At 27.3% G+C, this 14,408-nt stretch overlaps 1 protein-coding gene across 1 annotated transcript; it reads right to left on the bottom strand.

Annotated features, from left to right (window-relative positions):
* Nucleotides 1–1,245: 1,245 nt before the first annotated feature.
* LOC105259588 (ATP-binding cassette sub-family G member 1) lies at nt 1,246–12,924 on the bottom strand. Its single transcript, XM_011271617.3, has 11 exons — nt 12,492–12,924; nt 7,779–8,089; nt 5,991–6,164; nt 5,632–5,842; nt 4,667–4,771; nt 4,397–4,542; nt 4,135–4,303; nt 3,448–3,548; nt 2,883–3,038; nt 2,580–2,698; nt 1,246–1,691 (listed from the first exon to the last, which is right to left on the bottom strand). The coding sequence occupies exons 1-11, from the start codon at nt 12,664–12,666 to the stop codon at nt 1,463–1,465; spliced, it is 1,896 nt and encodes a 631-aa protein (XP_011269919.2). The 5' UTR covers nt 12,667–12,924; the 3' UTR covers nt 1,246–1,462.
* Between the last annotated feature and the right edge of the window lie 1,484 nt (nt 12,925–14,408).

The raw sequence follows: 14,408 nt of genomic DNA, 5'->3' as shown, positions 1-14,408 counted from the left end.
TTTTCAATCCCATTAAAATATTTTATACTTTTATTTCCCAATAAGTTATCTTACATTCATTTATTAATAACTTATTTACAATAATGAGAATTTAAAAAAACTTTTAAAGTTTAAGTAGGCCATAAAGTTATATAATTCTTTCACATCTATGTATATATATATTATATATACAATATTTTTTCTAAATCGAAGTCGTAATCTCGTAATAATCGCGTGAATGAAAACGTGAGACTATGTATGAGTCATATATAATATATATATAAACATATCCAGGAATACATATCAAAGAATGTTGAGAATAATGATGATAATATACATATGCAACTTTTGATACCGAACGTTACCGAACAGTGCGGATGATTGTATTTAATCTTTGTGCCCCAATTGATATTGTGATGCCCCTAAGTGATATTATAGATGCTTTATAAGGAAATTGTGACGTATACGTGATATAAATATGATGAATTAATAAGATATTTTTTTAACTTAAATTCAATTGCGTCTATTACAGCCTTGACTGTTGATGATTTTAATTCGCCCGAGATTTCGATAAGCGAATACGTCAAATAAAATTGAATCGTGTTGCGTTTGATAAGATGCGTTAGAGAAAATATAGCTAAAGTACGCATGAAAATAGAAATAATGATTTTAAGATGAAAAATATCGCACGCATATTCACCAAATAATTTATTTTCTGAGAATTTTGGTACAATAATTATCAAGTATCATATGTATCAAAATATCATTTCTAAATTGTTCTAGATTCTAGACATTAGGAAGAAATATGTTAACTGTTGAATTAATAAGAACTCATTATTATAATCATCCATTTATTTTAATCTTTTGAAACTTGTATGAATCGTTGCTCAAAAGTTTCTAAACTTATTACTTGATATTATTATTACAATTATTATCGTCATCGCATCATTATTAGTACGTATTTGTATGCTATTTATTATTTTATTTTACGTACATTTTATACAAAAAATAAGCTAAAAACCAAGAAAGAGAGAGAGAGGAAAAAATTTTGCACAAACTACCTAATATTTGATATTCTCGCCAGCTTTATCATGTCAGTGAACTTTAATGACTATTCACCTAAGATATTTTGATTTATATAATCCTATTACATTTAATTTATTTTATTAATATATAATACGATATTACAGTAATTAATATATATATAATACAATATTATAATAACTTAAATATCTAATTAATTATAAGAAAAATAAAAATTTTATTATATTGTTATTATATCTGTATTATAGCAAGACTATCTTATATCTCGATACAGTAAAATTTATATTATTATTAGTAACGTCTTTTACATTTTTTCTTATTTCATTATCTTCTGTATACGCTTGTAAAGACAAGATTCATTCTAATTGATTAACTTAGAGATACAAAGACAAGTATGTAAGTACATACATTTATTGAAATTAATCTTATATACACATCATCACTTTCTCGCATAATAAATTTTCCAACAAAGTACCGTATAGACGATAACGTGCAAACAGAATATCCAACAGCCAAGTATCATCAAAATTACGTAGAATGATACCGTAGGCATGTCCATCATCGAGAGAATTGCATTTGATGAGTGATGATAACAGTAAATCTCTGAGCAATATAAATTCGGTCGATTAAAACCATAGATCGCTTGCATCATTCCTTCAAATGCATATCTGTAAGAAAAAATTGTGTAATTTTTTTTTAAATTGACTGAAAAAAATAATGCAAGAAATAACAAGATTGGTTATTTTTACTGATTTTATCCGGACTTTATCCAATAGAATAAACTGGCAAACACTATAAAAGTAACTAATATGTAACTGAAATGTATAATTTCGTACATAAAGATATTTTTGCTTCAACTAATAAATCATAATCATAATTTGAAAAAACAAAATCGTTATAATAATAACTTTTCATTCAAATTATTATGTAAATTTTAGTTTTTATTGATTTTATCCGGACTTTATGCAATGAAATAATTATGAAACAAACTGGCAAAAACTATAAAAGTGATTAATATGTAACACTGAAATGTATAATTTCATACATAAAGATATTTTTGCTTTAACTAAATCGTAATCATAGTTTGAAGAAACAAAATCGATATGATAAAATCTTTTCATTCAAATTATTATGTAAAATATATTTTTAAAAGAAAATTTTTGAAGACATAAATCTTACAAAATTTTATATCAATTTTTAGTTTAATAAGAGAAATATAATATAATAGAATTAAAAATTTTTATGAATATAGATTTGATTTGCTTCGTCCGACATCTAACAAGAAATTAATTTATTTTGTACGTCACTTCTTATTTATTACGAATCTTATTTCAGCTTACATTAGGAAATTCTCTCTCAATTGACAAATATTCATAAAAAGATTTTCTATTTATTTTAATAGTTTCGATAAAAGAGACAAGTTTTTGCCGTTTTTTCCAGAAAATACCGTTTTTTACTACTGATATGGATTTTTTTATAAAGTATAAAATTTTGCCAATCTTGATTCCTGAAATATGTTACTTTGAATTAGTAAGTATAAAAATATATTTGTTCACCTGAAAAAGCTTATGGTGCTTAAAGGCTGCAAATACATCGATATCTCCCCTATTTTCAAGAAGAATCCAGCAAATAGCAGTAATGGTATACTTAATGCCGGTATTAAGAAAATACCTATCTGAAAAAGAAAAATTATGCTTATAACCACTTACGTGATTTTTATTCTAATTAACAGTACGTATATAATTCGAATAATACGAACTGATTGATGAATTCTGATAAATGTGCTTATTGTTATTATAAATGAATCATCTGTAAATTTTTATAAAGATACGGAAGAGATTGTTGTTGTGTTGTTGCACCTCAGTGTTAAAAGCCGAACCCGTCAGAATTCCCACTGTTTGTCCAAGAATCGTTATCAGTACGCAAATACTCCACGTTTGCAGAATCCTGTTAGACTCCATCAGCTGTCCAGTCATATAATACGATATAAACATGAAGGACGAGGCACAAAGTATCTAAAAATTAAAGCGAATCTTTTTAAAATAATCTTTTAAAAGCGAGAGACGTCATTATTATATATACATATATATTTAAATATAACAATATAAATATAGTAAGAAAATTATTATGTTCCGGACACACATATATATACAGAATAACGTATTGATATTTTTTGAAAATTAAGACTTTTATCAAAAAATGTAAGGAATTGAATTATATAGATAAATTATATAGAGTGGTCCCATTTAAAAAATGAAAATGAAATAACTTCATGCTAGATTAAACTAATGGCATTATTTTAACCTTTTCGAAATATTACAAAATCTTCAACATTTTATGAAACATTTTTTATAGAAATTGATTTTCAAAAAATATCGATATCGTTATTTAAAATCAGACACCCTGTATTATTAGAAAACGTACTTGCATCGGGAGATCTGTTAATATCTTTACACTATAGTAAGCTCTCAAGGAGTACCAATTATTTAAATGCTCCTGTAGAAACACCGCCGCTTCCGTGGGAACTGCAATCATACGATATAAATACTATGCTTTAATAAAAAAATGTGAATTTATCCGTAAAACTTATATATGTATAATATTTATCGCGATATCAGTTTGTTGTAATATTTGTCATGATATTAGTTTGTGGCTATAAAATTAATATTATTATAAAAATTATTATTTTTTTAAGTCGAAAATATTTCTTTATATTTAATTATGTAACAATGGGAAAAAAAACCACATGAAAATTATAACATTATACTTAAACATATCAAATCTTAGGAAAAATCTATACAAGGTTATGCCGTAAATTTCAAATATGTATATTTACATGAATTATTTATGTCTACAATATTTACATAGTCTTTTTTTCATGTAAATATACAAATTACATCTTAAGTATGGTCTTTAGATCGCATTTTAAAATTCCATTCAGTCAATGAAATTGCTGTATAACATTTTCAGTCTTTTCTTAAGAAAGCTTAAATATAAAACTGAACTATAAATATTGATTAAAGATGAAGTGTTAAACATAATTTACATTGTTTATGCATAGATGTATTATAGTTAACGAGTGAGTGCGAATCTAAGATTTATATCACTTACACATCTGCACTGCCGGCATCGAATTTGCAAAAAATAAAAACAGTAAAAGGAAGAATAAGCATGCTATGTTGCTATTGACCTTTTTTGCATCATCGCCGAAATTATAAAAGACCACTCCCAATAGCAGTGCCACCGTGACATGTGCCGCGAATCTCAACATCGTCATGGTCTAAAAAATTAAATTAAATTAAATTAAAAAATAAAATTAAAGTAATTTTAATTTTATATAAGCAATTGTGTTTGCTCTTAAATTTTTACTCACGCTGTCTCGTTTAATGCAAATCAAAGCCCTTAAAAATAATATCTTTTGTTGCTGCCACGTTGACAAGGTTTGTTTTGTACTATTTACGGATGTAAGTACATCATCTTTTTTGAAATTTTGTTCAGAAGTAGTCGATAAATTTATTTCTGCAAAATTCAAAATATCAAATAAATAATTATTAATTGAATTTCCTGTTCATCTTTATATTTTCTTATCTTGTATTTTTTTATTTAATTTATGTGAATTTTTTCTATATCCTCACATGCTTACTATTTTTAAGATATTTATCGTCTTTAGACTTTTTGTATTCACTACAGCAGATCTTGTATAAATTCTCCAAATCTCCATCTCTCTGTTCGGTTATTACTTCAAGTACTGCAATCAGGAAGTAATATTGCATGTCATAATTGCGTATCGTATTGCGTATATCGTATTTAATTTTTCCAAGTTAATATCACATTTCCGCTTCCTTCACGCAATGATAATTTAAGTTACAAAATATTCAACATTAAAAAATCAGATAACGAAAAAGACTCAAACATCTTTATCTTTATCTTTAAAAATTAGTAAAAATATTTCATTGCAAAATTTTCAAAATTAATTAGAAGAATTTAAATTCCAAAAATGTATGAAAAATAAGATACCACAAAGAAAAAAACTGAAACACTCTTTTCTTCTATATATTTTTAGTGAGGCATTCGTCAGACACTCAAAGAAATAATTTTGCAACCACAATAATAATATTAGATTAATAATATTTAGATACGAAAAATTAAATTGAGATAAATAAATGATTAGCAAATATTGTAATATTGTATTTTACACTTAATCAATCTAAGTGACAGGACCGAAATTTATATCCGAACTATCAGTGAGAGAAATTTAAGAAAAAAGTTTTTCTGTCATTCTTTTCTGTAAAAGCTAATGTTGTTGTAAGTTTAATTATGATACACAGATAATCATTTCTCACAAAGATCGTTCTAATTATGATATGGAAACACATCCAATGCAGTGATTAATATTTGATAATATGATCTAAAAAAAAATTTACTGCTGCCAGAAAATATTACTAAAATTTATTGCTGTAAATTCTACATTATGAATAAATTTTAGCAGAGCAACAAGAACAAGTTTTAGCATAAGAAAAGCGATAAATTATTGTTGCAATTCGTAGAAATCTACCTACTGAGCAAAACATTTTTTTTAGTGAGCCAGATCGACGAAAGCAATATTACCGAATTCAGCTATGTTGTAAAAGCGCGGACACGTGAATCCAGCGGACTCATACACGTTCAGTATATCGCTCTTTGGACCGCAGTACATGCATCTACCTCGGTCGAGTACCATAATATTGTCGAACTGCGAGATCATCTGACTGCTAGGTTGATGTATTGCACAAACCACAGTGCAATTTGTTCTCGCCATATTATGCAGCACATTAATGAGCTGTTAAAATATTCATTCCCCCCCCCCAGATTTTAACATTAGCATAAAAATGTAGAAAAGAATAAGAAAGTTTTTATTAACATACGCATGTGAGTCAAATAATAATGTTTTCGTATAAAAATAAAACGATCATGTCATGCCACTCTACCTGATTAGATGCCGCACTATCGAGGCCACTCGTCGGCTCATCCAATAAAAAAACGGATGGGCTAGTGATCATTTCCACTCCGATGGAAAGTCTCTTCCTTTCGCCGCCACTCAACTTGTTTGCCAAGGTATCCAGACAATTCGATAGACCGAGACTTTCAGCGATCTCGTTCACCTGATGCAAAAAAATAAATTTAGTGTCTTCAATGTGAATGATATATTGCACATTTTACTTGGTTATGCAATGTACGATAAATTAAAATAATAATCGATGATCAGCGATTTAGACGATAAAATTATAATATAACTTATTTAACCAAAAAATTTAATAACTTAATAATTTTTTTTAATACTTTTTTAATGATTTTGTTTTAAATTTTTTTTAAGAAAAAGGATGAACATTTCTAATAGATTTTTATAATTCTGATCTCGAAATTGTTCAATTGCGTTGTAATTTTGAAAAATTTGCAGTTAAATTTACAAGAAGAATTATTTTAATATATTTTGCGATGTGTTGGAGAAATTTTATCGCAATGTGGTTGGTGTTAAAAAATTGAGGAAAATTTAGTCTCTTTCTTGTGTATCTTTTTTACGTGTGTAAATAAATTATTCACTATTTTTTATGAAATGTAATATTTCTTCAAATTATGCACACACACACACACACACACACACACACATGTACAGTTCAGTTATGAAACTATATAATCCTTTTAGATAATCCTTTTAGATAACCCTTGGCTGGATTCTTTGTGCCATCCGACGTATTTACTGGACATGGCACCTTCAAACTATTATTTTATTCTGATCCAGTAAGTCTCGTCTGACAAAAAATTTGAAAATATCGAAGAAATGATTTGATCAATTCATCGCAAGAAAAGACCAAACTTTCTATCAATCTTAAAGCTCCTGAATACTCACCGTGAAACTCTGAGTTGACAGTGGCAACGAAAAAAATACGCGGTAAGAATAAGATTTACCATATAAGTGAAGTGTGTTACTATTTGGTAAGAAATCAATTAGTGTACACATACAACACACATTTACACACATACTCATCCGTCATCCACACACGCAAAACGACAAACTATAAGACGTCAAAAATGACATTTTGACAGCCTAAATGACATAACTAAGAATTCTTGCGTGCCATTTCATTATTATTCACTTTATCCTAGTGCTGTGACGTGTAACGTGTTTGTGAAACCCATAAAATGTTCCGAAAACTAAGTTTAGCAAGAAATATATAGTGTAAAAACATTTTCCACTCTTTTCAGCAGTTGTCAAACCATGCGTGTTCTCGCTTACTTTGATACTCATTTTAAGGCAGTTAATTAACCGTCAAGGGAAAAACTTAGTTTTCAGAATATTTTACAAGTGTGCTAAAGCGATCTGTAGTGTTATTTTTTAAAAATATCTTTTTATTTAAAAATGGCACGCAAGAATTCTCAGCGTGTTATTTCTCGCCTCTGATGTCACGATTTCAATATGGCTGCGGTGACTACTCGGAAGCCTTAATAACTTGCCTGAAAAGTGAAAGATGCTGGAAACTCGGATTACTGTCATAATTAAATTGCACATGTATAATTTGATAAAAATTGAAAATTATGTAAATTTATGTAATATATTATGCAATATTATATAGAAATTGAATTTTATAAAAAATAATGGAAAACTTATTTATACACCTTTTTGTATTATTAGACAGATTCTATAGTTCGCAAATAATTTCAACTGCTTTCGGAACGAATAATATATTTAAGCACCTTTTCATCGTACTTGTACTTACGATCATACGAGCAACTTGTTCGTTTCGCTTAATGTCCAGTTTCAATCGAGCTGCTATATAAAGAGTTTCTCTCGTTGTGAGGAATGGTAGTAAAGCGAATTGTTGCGGCACATAACACATTTGTTTACGGAAAGTTCCCCTGTTCCGTTCAACGCCATTTATAGTAATGGTGCCATCGACATTGAGCCATCGCTCGCCTGAGATGATTTTCAGTAACGTCGTCTTTCCAGCGCCAGAAGGACCGATTATCACCGTAACTTTCCCCGATTCTAAATGTCCGGTCACATTGCGTAAAATCGTTTTCTTGGCCTCTATCATAAAATATTTATTTTTTGATAATTTGTTGTGTTATAACAAATGGAGGCATGATTGAATGATTGAATGAGATAATATGTGGGTCGCGTTATAATATGTGAGTCAGATGTGTGAACGGATGAAATATTTTATTATCTTCACAAATGCAAATCTTACGGCATCATAGACATAATGCTATTTTTTTATTAATACTTTTTTTCTATCTATTTACTCACAAATTACCTTCCAATGTTACATTCATTAATATTTAAATTTATTGTGCCTTGATCAATATTGCAAAATTGATCACTTCTCATTTCTGTTGCTCATCAATTCTAAGCGAATAAATAAAAATGTAAACAAATTATAGCTGATATTATTTATTATAATTTGAAAGAGTTAGATGTAATCGCATATAAAATACAAAATTATCTTCTATAATTATCTCTTAGAAAACTGCGATGTAATGCAAATTAATAGATATTTTCTTATTTTAATGATAAAACATGAGCAGATAATTTGGTAAAAAATTAAACATAAAAACAGCTTTTAATAAAATTATCAAGTATAGAAACAGGTTTCTGAAAAAATCCGCACATGTTACAGTTTTTTGGTCAAACGATTGCTCTAAAGATCAAGGATTAAAAAAATGCGAGAACTGAAGACTTAGAAATATTACGTAACGATTTTGAACAAAGTTGTTGCAATAAAATTAACAACTTTAATCATAATAATGCAAATAGAGCAAATATGAGAGCAAGATTTATAAGACCATAATCTACGTGTGTATAATTTAGAATCTAAAATATAAAATAATATAAAATAATCTTAAAAATATAAGATTAAAATGTAGATAATAATAGATTGAAACACAAAACGGGAGATAATAAGATGGTTAATTATTTGCTTTGCAATAATTGCAATTAATTATACAATTGCATTCATTTAAATAATACGCAGCTTTTCATAATGATAATTTTTTCTCTTGTAGAAATATTTATTTATTTCAAAGGAAATAAGTTCAGCAAATTTGTTGAGCGTCGATTTACGCTATATATATATATATATATATATATATATATATATAAAAGCACTGTTAAAAAATCGCTAAGCAGATAAAAGGGGAATCTTTACAATTAGAAATTATTAAATGTGTTTTATAAATGTGTATATATATTATATTACCAAAAATTAATTAAAAATTATATCTCTCTACTTTTTATTTTATTTACAGTAATTGCGGACACATAAAAACCAATGTATCCAGATTTGTTTTTCATAAAGTTGTCAGAAGTTATTTCACAGGTAGAACATGAAACTCATAATGACATCATTATGACATTATCATGATTTTATTTATCACTTAAAAGTCATCTAGGTGAGGTAAGCTCTACCTGGGTTAAGCATTAAAATAATTGTGTCTTTTATTTTCTTATTCTTGTACCGGAAAATAAGAATAAGTAGGTATGCGAGCGGATATGTAAGTGCCATAATATTGTTAAAGTTGTACATTTTAAAATGTTATGTGTCTAAAGAGGTAGTATGAAAATCATCTTATTTATAAAATTATAGATATGCATGTGTAAACTGATAAAACGTCATTTTTCATTTTACAAGTAAAATGACGTTTTATCGTCACTTTACATGTGCATATCTATAATTTTATAAATAAGGTGATTTTCATACTAAAATTATGGATATGTAGTATACAGGATATTTCATAAAAATTGTATCCGACAGGTTATTTCTATATATATTGTTACATCCACGGCGAGGGCTTCGATATATATCGAAGACGCGCTCTAAGAAATCTCGGCCGCTCTCGCGAGACGCATGAAATAACCAGACACTTTTAGAGAAGAAAGACACTTTAATAAAGAACACAGAACACACAACAGCGGATAATAATAAGAAACGTGGAAACGATTCGTAAACGCGTCCGTTCAGCTTGACAGCTGGCCCAGACTCCGCTGATTATTGTTGTTAATAAACAATAACTTGGCGACGCGCGCGGAGACGGTCCTCTTCCGTCGACGAACTTCCCGCCGACAAAATAACGGGTGGCGAATACATCTGCAGGGACGGAACGCAGGAGCGCAACAATATGTATAGAAAATGTATATCAAAATATATATATCATATATATATATATATATATATATATATATATGTATATGTATATGTATATCAAAATAAAATGTCAGTGAATTCTTAATCATTTATCAGAGTTATCGAAAATTTTTTTTTCTATTTTAGTAGGTCATATGCAACTTCTAAAAAAAAATCATAACGATAAGACTAAGAAATATATATTTATTTATGTCTGTTTATAGCTATTTATATCTATTTATATCTATTTATAGTTATTTATATCTATTTATATATGTCTTAGTTTTAATCTAAATTATTCTTTTATTCTTTTATTTGAATAATGATAATGATATACTGACAGATAGATGTTGTGTTGGCATATCGTTTGAATGGTGAGTCTATACATGCATTGTACGGACTTTTGTATGTGTAATATTGAATCTGTTTCTCTTTTTCTTTTTTCTTTTTTATTTTAATATATAGTTCACACAGTGATGTAATGTGTTTCAGTTGTTGTAAGATTTTGGAAGAATTTTTTCATAGTGGCTGAAGAAGCACAAGTATGTGCAGAAACGTACCACATTATATATCAATCAAGATACACTATTTAGTTTTATTTTTCCCGATATTTGTAGCTCGTACTAGCCGTATTTAGAATTTTTTATTTTTTTATTTTTAAATTATTCTTGTCTAAATTATTCTTGTCAAGTTCTTATCTAAATTATTCCTAGCTAAAATGGATATTAGTACATGTAAAAATATCATTGGGATATACAGGGTGGACCAATAATCTGTCCACCTGGAATATCTCCGTTATTTTTAGAGATACAAAAATTTTGTACTTATTAAAGTTGTACGGTACTAAGAGGGCCGTAATATGCTACTAATAATTTTTTTTAGGTGGAGACGCTTCAGAGATTTCAATGTCATCTCCATTTTTTTAAATGGAACCCCCCTTTTTTATTACCTATTCTTATAGCTTATCTCGAGAACTTTCCAAAACACTATAATAAAGTATTTCTTCATTGAGTACTTTTCGAGTTATGAAACCTGAAATAATTTCTTAATTTTACATAAACTATAAAATATCTAGTAAAATATTCATTTCTTTATTATCTTACCTTAATACTTTTATATACAAAATAATGAGAGAAATCAATTGATGTAAAGAAAAAATAGTTGTTTAAAAAAAAAAAAATATGTAATCTGCAATTAATAATTTTATATTTTTTCTTAAAAACAACTGTATGTTTTCTTTACACCAATTGATTTCTCTTATTATTTTGTATATAAAAGTATTAAGGTAAGATAATTTAGATATTAACAGATAACATCGGATAAGATACATTAATTCAGACGCAAAAATATATAAACGTTACATGTATCGCAATGCATGTTTACGATAGAGGTTGCAGAGAATGATAACAGCAAAAGATAATGTCAATTAAAGTAAAAATTATAATACGCAATGTTTCTTTAAAGTTGTCTGAAGAATTAGTGTAAGTAAATATTTCAATGTCAGTGAAAGCTGAGATTGCTACCTTTTTATAGAGAAATATAAAGAAAAAGGGAGAAATAGATAAGTGTATATATCTATATAAATGTATATATCTATAATAAACACTATTATATTAATGTTATATAAAAGCAATAAATTAGAATGTTACAAATAATATATTTAAGTACCGGTAAGTTACTGATTAATAATTTCTCATTCGTAAAAGTAACATGTAATATAATATATATTAAAGCGTTGTTATATCATATGTACAGAATTAATTCATATAAAATATTGATCATATATAAAGTTAGTAATTAAATAAATTATATATATTAATTGATATTTATATATTTAATTGATAAAATTAAAATTAATTTAAATTATGTAAAACTTTCGATTTTTGCTTCAAATAAATTATAATATATACAGGGTGTCCCATTTTAATCGATCATCCCAAATAACCTTTTATTTTTGATTGTGGAAAAAAAGTTTATTAAAAATTAAACTGATAAAAAAGATATATTTCTTGTATCCCTCCTATTAGTACTAATCCTTTGTAGACTTTATATTTATATTTTATAATAAAAAATTGAATACGAATTAGAATTAAGTTTGATCTTGCCGCACAATGTCAAGCGAAGGACAGCATTATGTAGATAACAACATTATATTGTAATAATAGTCTGTCATATTACTATTATAATTTTGCAAAGTGATATGTATGATATATTACAGTTTTATATTATATAAGCAACTACCGTTATTTGTCACTTCCATTGTTATATTACTACACAACACATATATGTTTAGAGTGGAAATAAACGTACCTTTACCGTTATGATAAACCGAATAACTGAGATCATTAAACTCGATATGCAGTTGTGACCTCTGTTTTTTCTCGGTTATTCCCATCAAATTTTTCAACTCGCTTAACTCAATCCCGTTGTCGAACATTTGGACTGCCGTTACATCATTTTTATTATTACCATCTGTCTCCAGCATGTTCACTCCGTCAATTGATTAAATTGAATGCTCGCACTGTAGAAATGACAAACTCTCAAACGAACATAATAAAAACGCGGCGATTCTCTTTAAATTCTTCTCTGACGATGTATAAATGACATTCGATTGTACACTTTCGATTGACTCGTTCGCTGGTTGTTGCAAGGATTTATAATTTCGTCTTTTACTTCAAACTATAGAACGAAAGGCGAAGTATTACTCACGAATTCCCAACACTAACTGTCAGACGTGTAGAATGTTGCTGCTATTTCAACCAGTAATGTAGTTTCACGCACACATATTACAGCTTAATGCTCGCATAATGATTAATCTTATACAGGCTTGTTTTAATGATCTTTAATACTAAATAACATTTTTACATAATATCAAGATTTGTTTCGAAATGAATGAGAGGAAATATTAATGACAGACGTAAATAATATTAACAAAATATGATAAATATTCTTCTTGATTCTTTTTTCAAATCTCTTTTCATTCTTTTCATTATCAAGGAACAATTGCAGATAAAGATTCACACATTTAAATTTCAAAAATATCAGAACATCGATATTTTTCTTTTTTTTTTTGGATTTAAGTTACCTTTAAATAATTTAGATATTCAAAGTAAGCATTATCGTTCCTTTGAGAATGTTAGAAGAGCCAAGGGGGCTAGACTGAATGACAAAGAAATGGCAAGAGAGCGAGAGCGGCTGTATTTCCAGTAGAGCTATTTAAAAATTTAAATATTTTATATTTTTTTTTAAATTTTAAATAAATCACAATAAAATCAACAAATAATTTACAATCTTATATCTTCAGCAGCTTTAAATCAGCTTTTTCCGTGTCTGAGGAGTGAGATATATTCCAGCTTCGCATAGAAAATTACAAACTCGTGTGAAATCATGCAAAGTAAGATATATCCATATCTCAGACACGGGTTGGGTTAGAATAGTTTCTTTAGAATGAGGATGCGAGGGGAAGAATTTCGTTCCTTTTAAGTACCAAAATATAGCAAAACTCCAGTGACGTATTACTTAAGGCTACTTCCACAATCAAAATAAAATAAAAATTATGAAATTATAGAAATGAAAATCATCTGCTGTATAATTTAAAGTAAACATTCACCAGTTTTTTACACAACTTTATGTAAGAAAACACAGAAGTTGTTGATTAATAATTTTTTATTACTATTTTTTGCTGATTATATTATTTCATACTGTTTTATACTGATAATAATTTTTTATTACTGTTGTGGAGGAAGACGTTGATGAAGTATTTCTTTTAAAAAGGCATCAGTTGGAAATGTTTGTGAGAATCAGTGATCTAATATTCTGATAAAAAATTTATAAATTTTTAATTGTGCAAAAAACAAAGTAATAAAACTGTTTAATTATTCATGATAATGATAACTATGTTTTGTAATAGGAATGCAAAGTTCAATTTGTAGAAAATCTTCAATTTTTGCTCAAAATAAGATAAACTTTTTACAAACGCATATGAATGTTTATTATGTATCCTGTTAAAAATCACACAACAAATTTTACATAAGACATAAATGAATATTCTTTGCATGGTTAATTTTCGCAATGAAAAACTTAAATCATACGATTCTTACATAATATATTATACATATATACATGCAGTTCATTATACAATATAATTTAAATTTAGTATTTTTAAAATTTAAAATAAGTATTTTTAAAATTTAAATAAGTATTTTTAAAATTAAAATAAGTATTTTT

This window comes from Camponotus floridanus, unplaced genomic scaffold, assembly GCF_003227725.1.
Source record: "Camponotus floridanus strain SB8 unplaced genomic scaffold, Cflo_v7.5 scaffold4, whole genome shotgun sequence".
Classification (NCBI taxonomy): Eukaryota; Metazoa; Arthropoda; class Insecta; order Hymenoptera; family Formicidae; genus Camponotus; species Camponotus floridanus.
This window is presented reverse-complemented; position numbering and strand designations above follow the sequence as displayed.